Source organism: Protobothrops mucrosquamatus, unplaced genomic scaffold, assembly GCF_001527695.2.
Source record: "Protobothrops mucrosquamatus isolate PMUCROS unplaced genomic scaffold, P.Mucros_1.0 scaffold36, whole genome shotgun sequence".
NCBI lineage: Eukaryota > Metazoa > Chordata > Lepidosauria > Squamata > Viperidae > Protobothrops > Protobothrops mucrosquamatus.
Window position 1 is genome coordinate 45,129 of NW_015386420.1, and position 20,028 is coordinate 65,156.

The window sequence follows — 20,028 nt, forward strand, 5'->3', positions numbered from 1 at the left end:
TTTGAACTCTGGTATTGTTTTACCACTTGTTTTACCTGCTAGAGACCTCTTGTGGTTAGTTCATACATTTTCAATAGTCAGGTCCGAATTAGAATTAGAATTAGAATTAGAATAGAATAGAGCTGGAAGGGACCTTGGAGGTCTTCTAGTTCAGCCCTCTGCTCCAGCAGGAGAACCTATACCAGTGGTGGTGAACCTATGGCACGGGTGCCAGAGGCGGCACTCAGAGCCCTCTCTGTGGGCAAGTGCGCCGTTGCTCCAGTTCTAGGCCTTCAGCTGGGTTTTATAAAACCTTTTCACTTTAGGCCTCCGCCGCCGTGTACAAAAAAAAAGGTTCAATCAATTTCAACTTCTCGCAGGAAAAAAAAGATCTTGCAAAGTTGGAATTGATTGATTGAACTTTTTAGTCCCACCCAGTCTGCTGTTACCACTGCAGCCATGCCCACCCAATGGGCCACACCCACCTGGCACCCGACGATGCATAAGTGGGTTTTGGGTTGCAGTTTGGGCACTCCGTCTCTAAAAGGTTTGCCATCACTGACCTATACCATTTCAGACATGTTTCTTCTTAAAAACCTCCAGTGATGGAGCACCCACGATTTTCTGGAGGCAGGCTGTTCCACTAGTTAATTGTCCTCACTGTTAGGAAGTTTCTCCTTAATTCCAGGTTGCTTCTCTCTTTGGTCAGTTTCCACCCATTGTTTCCCCACCCATTGGTACCCCACTGCTTACTTCTCTCCATGTGGATGTAGTACCATTGAGTACTACTCGTTGAGTACGGTTTGTCAGCCAGCTACAGATCATCTGATGCTGTTGTTGTCTATCCCACCTTTTTCTAGCTTACTAAGCAGAAGGTTGTGGTCTACTTTGTCAAATGCCTTACTGAAATCTAAGTATACTATGTCCACAGTGTTTCGATGGTCTACTAATTTAGTCATTTTATCAAAGAATGAAATAACATTGGTTTGGCATGATTTCTAATAGCAGAGGTGCTGGTAGGTAGTTACTGCGGTTACCAATGGTAAACTAACAGAATATTCTGGACAACCCTTAGAATCTCAGAGGGCCAATGACTTAAATTAACCTTTTATAAGAAAGACTGCAGGAACATCTAAAATATATGAAAGGCTGGTGGAGTGATTAAAAAAAATCAGCTAATCTTCTGTCAGCATAGCAATATTATTTTATTTATTCTGCCTTTATTATTTTAATAAATAACTCAAAGTGGCAAACACAGCACTCCTCTCTTCTCCTATTTTCCCCACAATACCCCATGAGGTGTGGGGGGAAGAGAGAGAATGATTGGTCCAAGGTCACCCAGCCAGCTTTTATGGCTAAGATGGGACTAGAACTCACAGTCTAGCCAGGTGCTTTCCAAACTGAAGGATAATTTAAGGATAAGGGGGCCCTTCCCCCATCAATATTATGTACTTTAAATTATGCCCAGCCCTGCAAATAAAACAATTTAAAGCTATTTTAAATTTATTCTGAATATTGTGTGTCTCCTGAGAAGAACAATTTGCAAAAGCAGTCTCTGGAAACCAGCTACTTTCAAAATCAAACACGGGAAATCTGTGGCTGATGCATCCCACTACAAATTAGCAGGTCTATAAACTCACCCAAACTTTTTTTCATCTGGATATTAAACGGCTCTGAAAAATCATACAAAGTATCCCTGGGATGAACTGAGAATCACATGAGTTTAGGATACCCCTTATCCACTGTCATCAGTTTCCATCTACCCTTCTGTTTTGAACTTCCAAGGTTCTTTTAAAAACCTTCAACATTTTCTCTGACCCTGCAATATGTTAGTTTAACCTACAGAATTGCATTACTTGATCTATTTGAATCCTTATCTTCATAATAAACACCCCCACCGACTAATTAATTCAGCTTTTATCCCTGAAACCTAAGCTGAATTAAAAAAAAACCCTCCTCCATTCTGTTCAAGGCATGAAAAAGATCCTGTAACTTACCATTCAGACATTCCATCTCTGGTTCTTCACCTTCCGGCTGCTTCTTCAGTCTCTTCGCTTTCCTCCTCTTCTTGCAGTAGAACATGAGGCCCAAGACGATTATTATATACGCCACTGCAGCACCCACAGAGAGCCCTATGGTCTGGATCATTTTATAAGGGGTGTGGCTGTTGGGTATGTCCTCTGAATTGGCAACTGGTAAATCTGGAAATAAGATGCCAACCTTACATGAGATGTGCCATCGAATTATTAAAATATACATGCTGATATTATGAGATGTGCCATCGAATTATTAAAATATATATGCTGATATTAAGTATATAACACAATATACAACCAGATGGAGGCGGGACAGTTAAGGCAATTACAGTCAGTCAGGACGAATGGCCCTATCACACGGTCAATGAGTAAGAAACTAGGTTATCAAGGCTTATAAGAGATCTCTCCACCCCCAATACTTCACTCTGAAGACGCTGACAGTGGATCAGCAAAAGCTAAGTTTGTTTTAGTATTGTAAATAGTTGCTTTTATTGTTTTAAACTTTTTAACAATAAACAGCTGATTTATATTCCTCCCGGAGTTTGAGGATTGTATATTATTGAATATTTGAATATATATATATGTATAAACACGGAATAAAATGTGGAAGCTTCTTATTTTTGAATAATTGGGAAAACTGTTAAATATAATTAAATTTCAGCTTGTCTAGTATAATAATCTGGACTCCTTCCACAATCAGTAATAGTACTGTGCTAAACCCACAGTATGTAAGTACAGAAATTCTGACTCATTTCTAGAAGAGCTGAGAAACTTTACTTGGGAGATGCTGAATTTTTGACAGAAGAGTCACCTTCCTGCATTCTAAACACTATAGCCTAATCACCATCAAACTTATAATCCTTACCAACAACATGGAGAAAGGCTTCGTGGTGCTTGATGTTGCAACTATTGCCAGCAATGCAGGTATACTTGCCAGAATCCGCAGTGGTGACATCATATATTATTAGAGAGCCATTGGTCATAATTTGGATCCTGCAAAAAATATAAAAGCAAGCAAAGGGTAGGGAAAGCTCATGCAATTAAACTATTGTCTTGCCTACCAGTAACTTTAGTTGATCTGTGTCAGGCAAGCCCATCTTTTCCAAATATGCCGCCCTGCCAACAATCATTCTTTTTGAAACCAAAATGCAGCAGCCAATTACATTTTCTGATAAATGACAATTCTTTCAAAAACAGACTTAAAAGAAGAATGCAATGCTAACCAATAGCGTAACTGCAGTGGTTTCTTGTGTTTCAGAGTAAAAAAGAAAAACAATCCAGTAAACCTGGGCTTTTCTTCTCAAGACTTCCAAAGGATATGACTATACGACATTCACAGAATACAAGTAGTTCTCATCTTACAACAGTTCATTTAGTGATCATTCAAAGTTACAATGGCACTGAAAGAAGTGACATGACCATTGTTCACACTTATGGCCATTGCAATATCCCTATGGTCCCATGATCAAAATTCACATGCTTGGCAACTGACTCATATTTATGACGGTTGCAGTGTCCTGGAGTCATGTTATCATCTTTTGTGATCTTCTGGCAAGTAAAGGCAATGGGGAAATCAGATTCACTTAACAATTGTGTTACTAATTTAACAACTGAAGTGATTCACATAACAACTGTGGCAAAAAAAGGTCATATAATGGGGCAAAACTCAATTTTAGGTCAAGTGTGGTCATAAATCAAGGACTACCTGCAGTGAAAGTCTTAAGATTTTCTAAAAGAAGCCTCATCAGCTTGAAAACAAAATTATTTCTACATTTCTAATTCTTCACTCTCAACATGTAGCTTAAAATCTTGAGTTCCAGCTCTGTGTTCAAAAAATGGATCTAATCTATTCTATAAATTCCAATCTCCAAACATTCACACAAATGTGATCTATTTTGCAGAATGGTTACCATTTAAATGTTATGTGGTCTCCAAAGTTTTAGGTACAAAACTTCAACCACCAGAGATTTTTTTGGAGCAACAGAGGTTGAACTTTAGGGTTGAAAAGCATAAGACATGTGAGGCGCTTGTGTTATTTTTTTGTGTCAACACATCCATGATGCAGAGGCATTTTCAAGAAGCATCTGCCTAATGTTTGATCAACTGTAAATACTGGCTATGGCTTCATACATGAGACAGCAATGAGTCAGAGCAATTAGTTGCTCATCTATTGTGTGAGTTTCTGAGGAGGGTTTTGCCCCAAGCTAGAGAGAGAACTTTTTTCACAAAACATGAGGTGGAAAAGGAACTGCAGGCAGGAGATGTAAAAGGCCTGAAGGTGATTAAAACAGAGAAAAGAGCCTCCTTAAAAGCACAGCAGTTCAAGAGCAATTTATATAATAAAGATAGGAAAAGGAGAAGAGAGAATGGATAGACAGACACTCTGGCAATGACAATGTGGTTTTCTTGTGTGCTCTTATGGTTGCTGCTTAACTTCTCTTCCTGAAATACATTCTTTTTTGCCCTCTTTATGAGGTCTTATTTATAGAACTTGCATTTCATATTGGCTGCTACAACTGCATGAATTTCAAGGATATTACAGGTTGCTATACAAATGTTTATGCATGTATTTCTGCCACTTGTATATATTCCATTAATTCAAATATTTATGTATAGTTTACATCACTCGTTCTATTTTTCCACTGAACAATATTGTTTCTCCAGCCACTGTCTACATTTTTTCAAGTAAAAATATCTAAAGAACAATGTGAAAGATAGAATGTTTAGATCCTAATTATGTAGCCATATTGTGGGTTCAGGCAGTCCACAGATTAAGAACCTGTCCGACTTAAGGAAACCCCTAGATATGATCGGGATACCTATTACAAAATATGGTGGATGGCATTTTTCTTCCTCAAGCTGACAAAGTGCTAAAGCTCTGCACCGCTTTCAGGAACTTCTGAAAACCAATGAACATTTGCTATATATTAAAAACACAGGGCTTCAGCGGTTCCTAAAAGCATTGGGCAGCTTTTAGGAACTGAGGGAGCCATTTTTAATAACAGGCATCATATTTGTAAGTATAAGTTCCAACCTAACTACAAATTTGGGTTAAAGATAGAGTTAGAGAATAGAACTTGTTCTTAACATGCTGTATCAACAAACACATACATACATAATATGTATGTACTACAGTACTATAATCTTACTTTTATTTTACAATAACCCCCATATAAAATTCAGATATTCCAAGCCACCCCCTCCCATTTTTCCTAAAATTATGGCTTTCTGGTCTTAACAGCTAACAATGGTCATCTCTGATAGTTATCCATGATACTGACTGAGATACCATGGGATTCTAATAATAGGAATCCTCCTTTTCCTCATACATACTGCTCTGCAGTCTGTACACACTGCTCCATATTTCCACATATTTTCTGACAAAAATAATATGCAAAAGAAATCAGAAAAAAGCGCTACAGATTTAAGTTTGAAAATAAATTTATATTTGAAACTGTTTAAGTTTCAGCCTGTGCTTGTTGTAGACCTCTCCAACGCTTTGCAAGTATATTCTGAAAACGTGTGTTTGAAATACAAGTATGAAGCTTCTCCTGAGCAAAAGCAAATGCTATAACCTTTAGAACAGTGACAACTGAGCCTGGCTCCAAAAATAAGTCTATAGTTTTCAACTATAGTTTCCTGATTTAATGCGTGTGTATATAGATACACATTCTTTCTCTCAGACACTTATTTATTCATTTAACATCTTAAGTAAGCTAATCAGCCAAAGGGAGGAAAAAAGAGTCATACCTGGGTGAAAATTCATCATGATCCAAAATCTTATCCTTTCCTTTCCACTGGATTTGTGGCAATGGATCACCCTCAGCTTGACACTGAAACATGGCTGTATGTCCTGGATATACCGTTGTGTCATCTGGCCTCAATTTAAAACTTATAAATACTAAAAGAAGAAAAGGAAATCATTTACACACCACTAGACTCTGGTGTTTCTTCGTACAATTGAGGAGACCAGGTGTCTTCGAAGAACACCTTGCTCAAACATCAAGCTAGCAGAGACTGTTACACTCACTGTATTATCAGATAGTAGTAGTTATGATGAGCAGAAGAGGAAAAACCATTTTCCTACATTTTATCATCAAGGCTCACAAAGATGCTCGTCATCCCAGACATTCCCCATGTATTTTATTACTTGAGATGCCTTAACAGTAATATAAGTCTTCTCTTAGCATTTAGAGATAGAAACATTTCATTTACAGAGTGAGTATATACATGTATGCTTTATGGCAGGGGTCCCCACCCCCCGGCCCATGACACCGGTCTGTGGCAGGCCAGCAACTGAGTTGTGCAAACAAGCGAAGCCCCATCCATGGTATGAGGGCAGCACGCAAAACCACGCCCCCTCCAGTCCGCGAAAAAAACCTCTCTCCACGGAACCGATCACTGGTGCCCAAAAGGTTTGGGGCTGCTGCTTTATTGTACAAGTAGTCCTCAACTTACGACCACCATTGAGCCCAAAATTTATGTTGCTAAGCGAGACAGTTAAGCGAATTTTGCCCCATTTTACGACCTTTCTTGCCACAGCTGTTAAGGGAATCACTGCGGTTGTTAAGTTAGTAACATGGTTAAGTGAATCTGGCCTCCTCATTGACTTTGCTTGTCAGAAGAGGCAGCAAAAGGTGATCATATGACCTTGGGACACTGCAACCGTCATAAATATGAACCAGCTGCCAAGCATCCGAATTTTGATTATGTGACCATGAGGATTCTGCAAGGGTCATAAGTGTCAAAAACATCATAAATCATTTTTGTCAGTGCTGTTGTAACTTTGAATGGTCACTAAGCGAATGGTTGTAAGTCGAGGACTACCTATAATATAAAAAGAAATAAATGGACTGAAGACTCTACAGAGACCTGTAGAGAATTAAACAGGTCACTCATATTGCTAATCATGCTAGCAATACATGGAGTTCTGTCACTCAATGTTTACCTGCCACTGTAAGTTGAATTGTTGCTCTGATCTCCCCTTGTGGACCATTAGAAGCAATACAGGTATAGTTTCCAGCATCACTTCGTGTCACTTTATGAAAGTGCAGGTTTCCAGAATTGTTACTGACCCAAGCTGGCAGATTTCTCCCATCTGGCCAGGAGCAAAAAATAAAAAATAAAAATTCAAAACTAGATCATAAGTAGCAGAATGCACTAAATAGGAAGCAAGGGCTTGAACAGATTCATCGTACTTAATTCAGTGTCACCCAGATAGTTTGGATTACAACTCACCAATTCCCAATCAACAGAATACCAGGTTGCAGAGAGGTATGCTGGGGAATTTTATTTCACAGAATAGATGTGGGAAGTATTTTGTTTCAAAACTATATTAAAAAAAACTAAAGGCAAATCTAAAAGACAATTCAACTGGATTTCTTTCCAAAGCAGAAGTTAAAAATGCTTTTTGTAATTAAATCTATTGCAAAAAGCAAATATTGTGTAACTTGCAACCCCACCCATAATCTTCAATGTTTAGATTGTACCGGTTTTAATCCAGTGGATTGCAGGTTTTTCTCGCCCTGTAGCTGAGCAGGAAATAGTGACTTCTTTATCAAATTCAACACACTGCAGGGGTTGAGGAGGAGGAGTAAACTTCAGCTTTTCTGAAATGAAATTGCATTTGTCAGAGGCTTAAAGAGACAAGTAAAGCATCCAAATAATGCATTCCTAAATTTTCCGCAAGAAAGCCTTGTTTTCATGGATTGCAAAGATGTGAGTATGGCCGAGAGAAGTTTCAAGGTCTATAAAGACTCTCAAGTTTAAGGCAGCATCAGGAATATAAGAGCCAAACGTAAGAGTCATGGCTCCAGGTTCCTTCTTTTAAATCTTGTCATCTTATTGGATTTTGGAAGTGTGTCTTTTCTGTGGTTGCCCTCATTCTCTGAAATGATCTCCTCCTCCCCCTCCCAATATATGACAGGCTCCAACTCTGACTGCCTTTAGGAAAGTCCTGAAGAGTCCCCCAACCACAAGGGGCCAGTTGGGAAGGGTTCCCTTTTGGTGGCCTTGTTATGGTGCTTGCTTGTCTTTTGATATTTTGTATTTTATACTTACATATTGCATATGTTTCCATGTTATATGGTTTGGGGTTAAACTAACCAATACACACAGACATAATCTCACATGCAATAAGCAAAGGCTTTAATATTAGCACATACCCAGAACATGTACGCGGACTTGTTCTTCAATACTTCCTGCCGGAGTGCTGCTTACACACTTGAATATTGTCCCATCATACACTTCCACACTGTTAATACGCAACGTCCCATTCTCAGCAATTTCAAAGCGGGAATCCTGCCCATCATGAAAATTGTGAAGACATAAAGCATGATTACATTGAGGTCCTACATCAAGAACAACACAAAGTGCTTTTGTACAAGCTGTATGCTCAAATAGTTTCTAGTGGGTAGGAGACGGAAGCCAATTGTTGATTTAAAACAGCTTTCACACATCTCACAAAAGAGAATGCAAAATTTAAATAATTAAAATAATTAAAAGACTACTCCCCCCACTCTCAAATATCAAATCCTTATTTTAGGACACAAAAGGTTTGTAACATAGAAAACTTGAAATACTGCTTTATAGCTAAATTAGTATTAATCCTGTCTACAGCCTTTTGACCTGAAACAGAATATTAAAAAGTGCCTTCATAAGTATCTGGTTCCTACCTAGCACACTTTCCCCTCTGCAATTAGGTTCTAGTTGGTTCTTGTCTGCAAGACTCCATTTTCAGATTTATCTCATACAGAGAAAAAGGATTAAAATGGAGACTTCCAATGAATGCTTTTTAAACACTGCGTCAGATGCTTAAGTTCATCTCTCTTTTGTTACAGTTTTATGAAAGAATTTTAATTGCATAATGGGATTAAGGCAGTGGAATCTGATCTATAAAACCACAGGACATATTCCACTGTTAACTGCAAGACCGCACACTTGTTTAAATGAATATGCATGTATGTGAGAGAAAATAGAAACTGAATGGGGCAACATCACTCGTGAAATTTCTTTGGTCAGTAACAACAAAATATGTATGTGGGCTGGCTTTCTTGTGGGCACACATATACCCCTTCCTAAACAACAACATATTTGATACATATGACTGCATCTTAACCTAAATACAGTCCCAGATATATCCATACATGCTCTGATATGTTTCATGTATATAATTTGTTGCATTTTCCCAGAATTCTCTTATGCATTTTATCTGAGCAAGGAAAAAAACAGAAGAGAAAATCAGGAGCAACTCTCGTCATTTATTCTCCATCGACTTCAGCAGCAACAGGACTTTCTGTCTTGGGAAAGCACCAGCCAATCAGGATGAAAGGCTCTTTCGATGGGAACATGCTCCAAGGAACAGTTACAGCTAGACAAGCATATTCACAGAAACCCTATCTACTATCATAACTTTCTTTTAAATAATTTCCTTGAAGCAAGGCTCAGTTTGCACACCTTCCCTGGGTATTTTGAGAAAACAACAATTGAAAAAGATCAGGAAGAGGCATATTATCATGGGTCCATGTGAAAGTCAACAGAACACTAGATTTAGCAATAGTATTTAGACTTATATACCGCTCCATAGTGCTTTATAGCACTCTCTGGGCAGTTTACAATGTCAGCATATTGCCCCCGCCCCCCCCCAAAAAAATCTGGGTCTCCATTTTACCGACATCAAAAAATGGAAGACTGAGTCAACTTTGAACCCACCAGGATCAAATTCCAGGTTGTGGGCAGACTTAGCCTGCAATACTGCTTTCTAACTACTGCGCCACCAGGGTTCCTTACGATTTAGAGAAAAGCATAGCTCAATGTCAAAATAGAGAAATATAATGTTAAATCAAGAGAATTTAACATACAGTATAGAAAGAAAAGTCACACTCTCAGTATAATGGAAGCATCTAAGACGGGGTAGTCAACCTTGGCTCTTTTATGTCTTGTGGACTTCAACTCCCAGAATTCCTGAGCCAGCTAAGCTGGCTCAGGAATTCTGGAAATTGAAGTCCACGAGTCATAAGAGTGTCAAGGTCAACTACCCCTAATCTAAGAGAATTATGTTAGTAGAGCAGGAAGCCTGACGTGCCTTGAACTATAACAAAAAGAAACAAAGATTAAGCAGAAAAATGACTAGGCAACTTTTTCCACCAGAGAGTAAAAGATCCTTTGATAATTTACCTCTGAAATAGGGATGCTATTACGAAACCAGTTGACAGTGGGCTTCAGAGAGGCTTTACTGACACAATGAAGGTATCCTGGTTTACTCTCCTCTAGCTGACTGTCCTTGGGCTTTTCCACCCATTCTGGCTTTGCTGGAAAGAGATAGCAGGGGAAAAAAAGATGGTTACTAATCAGAATTGACTTAATAACAGAAGATTCTGGTATGCATCATATGCCATCCTATACGGGCCTGCTGAAGAGACCCTTTCATTTGTTTCTTGAAAAAAGTCCAAAGCCAAATTGACAGAATGATAAAGACCAGGGGTAGTCAACCTTGGCTCTTTTATGACTCGTGGACTTCAACTCCCAGAATTCCTGAGCCAGCTAAGCTGGCTCAGGAATTCTGGGAGTTGAAGTCCACGAGTCATAAAAGAGCCAAGGTTGACTACCCCTGATAAAGACCATAAATCTAAGTTGCAGCACCAGGTTCATTTAGCATTGAGAACCAAGCCATGTCACCCCTGATTACCAAGTTCTCTTCAAATCTTTTAGAGTGAAATTTTCTTCTCTTTAATTAGCAACCCATCTCAAAGAATCTTGAAAATTCACTGCATCTTCTGTTGTCTTAATATATTCATAATGGAACCAGCTTACTTGCTACTGTAATGGAAAGATCTTGTTTTTTTTCTCCAGCCTTGTTCACTGCATGGCAAGTATATATTCCGGTATCCTTTTCTACAATAGTGGTGAAGACAAGGTCCCCTGCTTCTTGGTGAACTCTCCCAGTAATGGGGATACGGACATTGTTTCTCTCCCACCAGATATGAGGTTCAGGGATCCCACGAGGAGCCACACAGGTTACACGTTGTTCTTTATTGGCTATGACAATTTTGGGGTCAAATGCTTGAGAAAAATCTTCAATTTCTGGGAAAAAACAGAATGTACATCTTAGAATCCAGTAATGTTGATACCTGATATGGACAAAATGTGTTAGGATAAGCCTTAAGTACATATCTGAATATGACAATATTCAACAATGTATCATTTTTGTGATACTCAAATTTCTGGGTAGCTAACTCTTTCCACCCTGAAATTATGGTAAAATTAAGAACCTTCAGCCCAAAACGTATCAAACTCTACAAAATCTCTGTGAGATACAAGCTCATACCCGCTAGTTGTAGGGTTGCCTCCAGGATTACAGGTTTTCCTTTCTGTCCACGGCCAACACATTTATAGACTCCAACACTGCGTGGTTTCACCTGAGTTACTAGTAAAGAGCCATTGGAAAATATGATGGTCCTTTGAAAAAACAGGGAGAAAAATGTATGGAGTTAATACAATGAAAAGATACTTACAGCAACGATGAATGCCTCCATAAAGTAGTACTATTCACTATTCTGACAACCCTCACCAGAGTATTTACTGCTATCGACAACTGACTGGTGATAAAGAGATAAATAGGCAATGCTGAGTAATTTTTAAGAATTGGAAATCACTCTGGCCACCAGCAGATTCATCTTTCTGCCAAATGTAATGTGATTGAAAGCTCCACTGTTGAGCCAATCCTGAAAGCCTTGCCCATAGTAACAAAAGAGCAGCGTGACAGATCATTGATCAGTACCAAACAATAATAGCAATTCATTTTTATTTCAGGAAAATATACCTGCCCTGTGATCTTCTATCCCCATAGTCTACTTACCTGCTCCGATTTTGAATTGGGGAGTCATCCTCAAATAGCCATTCTTGGCTGGGTGGTGGCACAGCCTGGAACTTGCAATGGAACATAGCCTCCTCATTTTTATTGACAATTTGGTTCTCAGGAACAATCACTGGGTGAGGGAAACTTTCATCTTTGACAGGGAAAAGGAATAAAATAAATCAATTCATCATCTGGATTCTCTCTTTCAAATCAACATTTTCCCTTCCAATGGAAAGAAAACCACATTTACATGGCTATTTTGCCATGTTCCCACTCCCACACCAGAGCCAGCAAAAAAACAAGCCACTCTTAATCTTCTTGCTCCCACAGCATGCCCTTACCATGCAACAGCAACAGATTTGTGTTAATGCCACTGTCTATACAGCTTTAATACACAATAAGGCTTCCCCGCTAATAGCAGCCACTGGGAAGGGAATTCCCAACCACAGAGGCTACAGAATTACAAGGGTTCTTTCAATTAGTTTTAACTACATGATTAATCCAGAAAGAAACTGATCAGTTTTGTGGTATCAAGCTTTCTAAATCAGCCAGTTGACCAACACATTTAAAAACGAGAAAAATTGGGCTGTACAAGTTGGAATTCCAGCCTTTCTTGTAGCCAAAAAAGGGCTGAGGAGTAATAGAAGAGAGACTAAACTGAACAGAATAGCCCCAAATAAAACAGGCAGAACCCGCTTGAATCAAGAGATTGCCAACATGAACCATATTCAGCAAAAAAACATTTGAGACTTCTTTCTCAAGATTAGACATTTGTAAGAGCACAAATGACAATTACCTATAATATTGAGGGTGAAGTTGTTTCTGCTGCATACAGTGCCCACAGCATTCCGAGCACAACAGTAATAAATGCCATTATCATCTGGGCTGGCACTCTTGAAGGTCAATGTCCGCTCCTTATTACTGACTGAGTAATTTGTGCGATCGTCTACAATTTGGGTACCATCTCGGAACCACTGGCTTGTTGGGCTATGAAACATAGTTTAAAAGCTCAGAATCATGAAAAAAGCAATTATTTAGCAAACAACTAATAAATGCACAACCTCTTTGTACCAAAATCTGTGATGTGGATGTGGGTATTTTAATGAAAATTCATAGTATTAGAACAAAACGTTTAGAAAACATTGTGTTAAAGAATAACTTATATATTCCCAACCGGTATCATCTTCACATTAACAAAGAGCATCCAGGCATCAGCGATGCTACTGCCTCCTTTTTCATGTTCAGGATTATGCTAATCAATTCTTCTAAGCATGTAATTACTTAATTAAATAAATAAATAAATAAATTTATATGCAGCCCATTTTACTGTTGCAGCATGTGAGCAGCCTATAAAATGCTAACAAGATAAAAATATAAAAAGTTAAAATGATGAAAGATTAAAGATTAAAAACCAAGAAAATAGGTGACATAGGAATGGGGATCTTCTCTTTAGCCACCCGTAGCATTGCTACTGGGGCACCAGGCTAGTCTGCAGAGTCAGGTTTTAAGGCTCTTCCTGCAGACCAGGATGGTGGAGGCTGAGCTCCCCTCCGACAGGAGACTATTTTGGGGGGAGGGGTACAGCAGAAAAGCATCTTTCCCTGGATCCTGCCAGTCAAAGTTCTTTGGCAGACATAACCCAAAGTAGCCCTCTTCTGCTGGAGTGAACGAGAGGAGACAATCCCATTGGGCGAATCTGTTCCTCAGATACCTGGATCCATGCCATTATGGGCTTTAAAGTGATAACCAACATCTTGAATTGGATCAGGAAGCAGACTGGCACCACTAGCAGTGGTGTTACATATGCCCATCCGCGAGGCCTTCAAAACTGTTCATGCCGCAGTATTGTGTACCAGTTGTAGCTTCCGAATACTCTTCAAGGGTAGCCCCATCAAGTGTGTTGCAGGAGATGTGGGAGGTAACCAGAGCATAAGCAACTCAAATTCACTTAAGATTTTATTAGAAGAGACAAGTTACACTAATGAATGGAGGAAAAGTTACCCAAATTAAGCATGAATTCTTCAAAATAGGGACTAACCGTGGGTGTCCATCGATATGACAATGCAACGTTACTGGAGAAGAACTTTGTATATCCTCCACTCTGACAGGATTCTTCAAGATAACTTTTCCTGTTTCAATCCCTTTTAAAAAATACAGTAAAAATTAGTCAATTTGAGACCGCAGCCCTTTTATATACTTTGGAAATCATCAGTCACCCTGGAAGTACAAAATTGTTTTCACCTTGGCATGACTGCACATGCCTGGCACTGAAAAAGCAAAATTAAGTGAATTATTTGTTTTGCTGTAACTTGTATCACTCCTGCTTACGTACTTGTAAGTTTACTTGGAATCATAAAAAGGTATTTATGTAACTATTAAAGAAATCCTTACAGAGAAGGAAACAGATAAAATGCAATCTTTCCTGTTTACCATTTGTAAACAGAAAACCAGAAGAGAAGGACGAGGGGGGACATGATAGCAGTGTTCCAATATCTCAGGGGCTGCCACAAAGAAGAGGGAGTCAAGCTATTTTCCAAGGCACCTGAAGGCAGGACAAGAAGCAACGGGTGGAAACTAATCAAGGAGAGAAGCAACCTAGAACTAAGGAGAAATTTCCTGACAGTGAGAACAATTAACCAGTGGAACTCCTTACCTCCAGAAGCTGTGAATGCTCTAGCACTGGAGGTTTTTAAGAAGAGACTGGACAGCCATTTGTCTGAAATGGTATAGGGTTTCCTGCCTGAGCAGGGCGTTGGACTAGATGACCTCCAAGGTCCCTTCCAACTTTATTATTATTATTATTATTATTATTATTATTATTATTATTATTATTATTATTATTATTATTACCATCATGATAACAGAAAAGGAATTAACCATATACTATATGGTTAATATAGTGAGTAATGGAATGAGTTTTAGGATCTGTTCGCAATGCCTATATTTATAAATATATTTGGCAGTTGTCGTCGTTCCTCTTTTGGGGTGATAATCACCTAAGTCCTAGAACATCCCCACGGCTGACTTTCTCCTGTTACAATATGAAAGAGAGATAACAGGTGAAAGCTAATATATAATCAATGGGGATGACCGTTCAAAAACACAGCTAACCATTAAATAGGTTGCCATATTCCTTACGATTCAAAAGAATTAAGAATTAAGGGGCTGGGAAGAAAAGAGTAGAGAAAGACAAAGGTTAACTATACCAGATAGAGGATTTACACCTGGGAGTACTAAACCCAACTGACAGCCAAGATGCAGAACTGACTCATTTGCTTATGTCTGGCTCTTTGAAAATATCCCATGATTCTTTTTTAGCTTGGCTCACCCTAAACAAAGAATGGAATTAACAGTAGATGTAACAATGATCTGACTCAAAGAGCTGACTCAGCCCAAGTTAGGATCTTGGTTTTCAGGTCCTCTGCATTATTGAAAATAAAGCCATACACAACATTATCTTAGAATCTAAAAGATGCAACAGTATTCTAAATAACTGCCTGCTATTGAGAAAGTTCTGCAGTTGGACATCATGACATTTATATATTTTATCTATAGCACACATTCTTTAAGTAGCTAAAACTTGTCAGGCAGCATCCAGACACTGACTGAATTAAAAAAAATTCAATCCTCTACAAGGTTACTTTAATATGCATCTTCTGAGCAAATTCTGGACCAGACCAAAACAGAGGATACATTATTTTATAACAGCTTTTACTGACTGGAGGAGGAAAAACAGTTTCTCCAATTTTTCTTTCGTTAGCTCTAAGTTAAAAAATGTTTTTGAATTTAATTTGGTAATATAATAATGAATATTATGTAAAAGCCTTAAGTAGATCTGTAATATACATGAAAGAACTCCAGCTCCAAACTAATTTAAGGCACATATCTGAATATGTATCATAATATTCAGAACATTTTGTATGTTGGTTTGCAACTAGTTACACAGTTATAATTGGCAGTGCACAATAAAGAAAACACTTTTTGGCACAACCCACAGAAAAAAAAGGATTTCAGGCCAAAAAAATGGGAATTCCCTTCTTCTTACACAAATGTTACACTATTATTAGTCAACATTAGAACTAGTTTGAGAGAAAATGCAGTTCCAACATAAGTAGAAGAAAACAGATCTGAGACAGTTTGGTGTAGCAGTTAAGGTACTGGCCTAGAAACCCAGAGACTGAGTTCTGAGGCATGAAAGCTGGCTGCCTGGCTGACCTCCAGCCAGTTACTCTCTCTCAGGCCAGCCCACCTCAGAGGACTGATATTTGAGGAAAATAGAAGGAAGAAGGGGTATTATGTATGTTTGCCACCTTGAGTTACCAATAAAGTAATGAAAGTGGAATAAAAATCTAACAAATAAAGTAAATAATAAATACATTTCTTTGAGTTGTTCTGTCCATGAATATTTTATATATTTTCATGCAATTTCTGCTTTTACTTTATGGGTTCCATCCTTTTGTTTCTTTGAATTATATATTAATTACAGCCATGCAAATGGTGCCGTTAATTTAAGCCATACAGTTTAGTAACATCTGACATGTATCAAACCTTATATTTGTACTTTATTACTAGCATTGTTTTCATTAACTGCATTAGCACTGAGCAGACATTGACTATGAAATGGTAAATAGACTATATTCTTAATGAACAATGCTCCTTTCAAGTTTTACCACAAAAGGATTTGAGCTGTCCATCCAAACCAATATTTTTCATATGCAGATACTAGAGAGTTATGATTAACCAATGCTTCCTGATGCATGAGTCCATTTGCAGCAGAAGTCAAGTTGGCTTATTTAAAGAACACATTTGTGGTATATCTTCTCTTTTCTCTCCATTTTGACAGGTGAACAGAACATCAGAATATGTTAGTAACAAAGATGATGCTCACATTTTATGTTGAAAGATGCATTTGTTGTCCGAGCTTCTTCTCCAGTAACTACATTCCTGGCAACACATTGGAAGTTCCCGCCATCTTGCTGACGATCAATAGATGCAAACTGAAGGTTGCTCCCTTCCTTGAAACGCCGTTCCGTGTCCTGAATAGATTCCCCATTCTGTAACCACTCAAATTCAATGTCTCTAGGGTCTTTCACTTCACAGCGCAAAATGGCACCACGGCCATGCAAGGCATCCTGGGAATATGGCTCTTTAGTGAAGGATATCTTTGCTTGAGCCCCAACAGCTGAAAAGAGCAAAAGAAACATGTTACCATCTGATTAACTAAATAACTACCTTAATACAAAGCTTTATTTGTTTATTTAGAAGCTGCTCGGTTTCAGAACAACTCTTGGAGGCTTACACTTAAAATAAAAACAAATGAAAAGAATCTAATATCTGGATAAAGCACATATCAGCCAATCAATCAGGGTTCTAAAAACACCCTACTCCAAGGTCTGGGTGTATAGCCAGGTTCTTAAAGACTTCTGAAACTTTGTCAAAGTGGGAACATTATGGATATTATTATAGAGGGAAGGTGTCACAACAGGGATAGATGACATTGTTTAACTGAGAGAATCTGAAACACACCAACTAAATCTCACCTTAGTGGACAGGCAGAAACTATGGAAGATAGATTATCTGACAAATAACCTGATCCTATACCAGGGGTAGGCAACCTTGGCTCTTTTATGACTTGTGTTCTTCAATACCCAGAATTCCTGAACCAGCCATGCTGACTCAGGAATTCTGGGACTTGAAATCCACAAGTCATAAAAGAGCCAAGGTTGCCCACCCCTGTACTATACCATGGTACTATAGTATACCCCTGTACTATACCGTCTTAAATCGTACGTGGAAGCTTACTGGCAACTACTGTGGCTCGCGGAGCAATGTTATCAAGTGACATGATGAGACATGTCCAACACTGCCTGCACTACTATATTCTGGGCCAGCAGTAGTTTCTGAAAGATCTTCAAGGACAGATCCACATCCAGCATTGTTACAGTCCAACAATGAAGTGACTAGGGCAGTGGTTCTCAACCTGTGGGTCGGGACCCCATTTGGAGTCGATCGACCATTTCACGGGGGTCGCCAAGCAAGGCTGTCCGCCATTTTTTTTGTCCGCCATTTTTTTTGTCCACCTTTTTTTTTTCCTTTTCCGGCGGGTGCCTTACCTCCCTTGGGCTGGGCCAGCTGGTAGTCGGCCTGCTCCGTCTCTGCTGCTTGCCAGCTACGCCTCGGCCGGCGTAGGGGGTGGAACCACGCATGCGCGGCGCTCCCGGGCAGGGAAAGTCCTCGACTTACGACCGGTTGGGTAGTCCTCGACTTACGACCGGTTAGTCCTCAACTTACGACCGGTTTAGTCCTCGACTTACGACCGGTTGGGGTCGCGGCATTAAACAGGTTGAGAACCACTGGACTAGGGCATGTGCGATTGTCTAGAAGGCTTCCTGATCCAAGAATGACTACAACTAGAACTCCAAATGAAGATATACAAATTACCTATTGGCCATAGCTGCCACTGCTCTTCGAGTCTGAAGGATCTCCAGACTGGGAAGTGCAACCCCATCAGATGCAAGGGGCCTAAAAACCCATAGCGACTCAGGCTTGGCAAGATTGAATCTAAGTCTGTTCCTTCCCATCCAGGCCCACAAAGTTTTCCAGGGTACTGATGGCATCAATTAGCCAGCCTGGGATATAGAGGTGCAACTGGGTATGATTTGCATATTGATAATACTGAATTACGAACCAGTGAACCATCCAACAGTTTCATGTAAATGTTAAAACAAAAAAGGGGAAGAATCTGGGTCCTTGGCCCCTCACTGATTACACAGTCTATTGAGAAAGGAGAACACAGTACACCCAAACTCACCTCACACCCAGCAACCAACTCCCAAACCTGACAACAATCTAGAACAGTGATGGCGAACCTTTTAGAGACTGAGTGCCCAAAACCCGCCCCTGCCCCGCCCCCCCCCACCCACATGGCCACCTACCGCCTCCACGGCCTGCCGCAGATTGCCATGGCAGCCCAGCAGTGCCATGGCAGCCACGCGCTCCACCCATGGCCCATAGCATCATCTGCGTGCGACGGGGCACGAGTGCAGTGTCTTGACCCCGCTGCCCGGCTGCCATGTCCTTAGCTGCTCAGGGGCGATTCTCCCCCGGGGGGGCTGCTGGTGAGGAGGGGCCATGGGGGGAGGCGGGGCTGGGGCGATGGCGCATGTGCCCACAGAGAGGGCTCTGAGTGCCGCCTCTGGCACGCGTGCCATAGGTTCGCCACCACTGATCTAGAAGGATACTACAGGGATAACGTTCTGCAATACATGGTATGTACATTAATTTCCTAGGAGATGTACAATATATTGGTATAACATGACACTCAAACATTCCATTCAAACTTACACATTTAAAATGGAACAATTTGTTGCAGAAAGAAGAGTTTTATTTTAATAATAAAACTTAACAATATACAATAAGTAAAATGCTTATGGTCACCAGGGCACCAATATTAATAAATGCCACACTCAGCAAGAGGCTCCTTTACACAGCTAGGGTTATAAGGCTAAGGCATCTGAGCTGGGTTGGATCATTTTCTTATGCTTGGTAGATTAAACATTTACACATTAGTATCTCCATTACTCACATCTGACATATACAAAGAGACTTCAATGGCTTATTCGGATAAACCTACACAGCAAAAGACAATTGCATTTCCTCTCTTTTGCAAAAAGTTTGCAAAAGGAAAGAAGAGACAGAATTGCTTTTACTCAACAGCAGAGTGTTCCAGAAAAAAGTAAAAGAAATCTGATATCCTAAATTAGTTGGAATCTAATGTAGATTGACAAATGTGTACTTCTAATTTGAATTTAGTACTTACCTCCATGGACATATACATATATGGATACACACACATACACAATGCTTACAAATAAATCAAATGTGTTTATGTTCCATTACATATACAAACTGAATACTTACTGGGATGCTCATCTGGAAAATGCAAGTTTGAAGCTGTCTGATGTGATCAAATAGTATGTATTCATTATAGTGCTATTTATTTTACAAAAAACCTACTTTAGAACTTCACTGTGTACAAGACAGGAAAAATTTTGTGTTTGGGGAGAAATTTTGGCCAAGTATTATTGCACACGTCAATACCAAACTCAGAATGCAAAACAAATGAGATTTAAAATTTAAAAATTAGGGGGATACATT

The 20,028-nt window shown here is 39.4% G+C and overlaps 1 protein-coding gene across 1 annotated transcript in view; it reads right to left on the reverse strand.

Moving 5' to 3' along the window:
- Nucleotides 1-17,075, reverse strand: part of PTK7 (protein tyrosine kinase 7 (inactive)) — a 34,027-nt gene extending 16,952 nt beyond the window's left edge. The window contains exons 1-13 of the mRNA XM_015811276.2: nt 16,760-17,075; nt 13,910-14,012; nt 12,668-12,858; nt 11,872-12,022; nt 11,341-11,471; nt 10,827-11,096; nt 10,191-10,324; nt 8,180-8,315; nt 7,505-7,624; nt 6,964-7,113; nt 5,766-5,916; nt 2,881-3,008; nt 1,977-2,180 (exon numbers count right to left, since the gene is read on the reverse strand). Of these exons, the coding sequence (XP_015666762.1) occupies nt 1,977-2,180; nt 2,881-3,008; nt 5,766-5,916; nt 6,964-7,113; nt 7,505-7,624; nt 8,180-8,315; nt 10,191-10,324; nt 10,827-11,096; nt 11,341-11,471; nt 11,872-12,022; nt 12,668-12,858; nt 13,910-14,012; nt 16,760-17,075 (2,185 nt within the window). The remainder of the gene's footprint in view (nt 1-1,976; nt 2,181-2,880; nt 3,009-5,765; nt 5,917-6,963; nt 7,114-7,504; nt 7,625-8,179; nt 8,316-10,190; nt 10,325-10,826; nt 11,097-11,340; nt 11,472-11,871; nt 12,023-12,667; nt 12,859-13,909; nt 14,013-16,759) is intronic.
- Nucleotides 17,076-20,028: the final 2,953 nt, after the last annotated feature.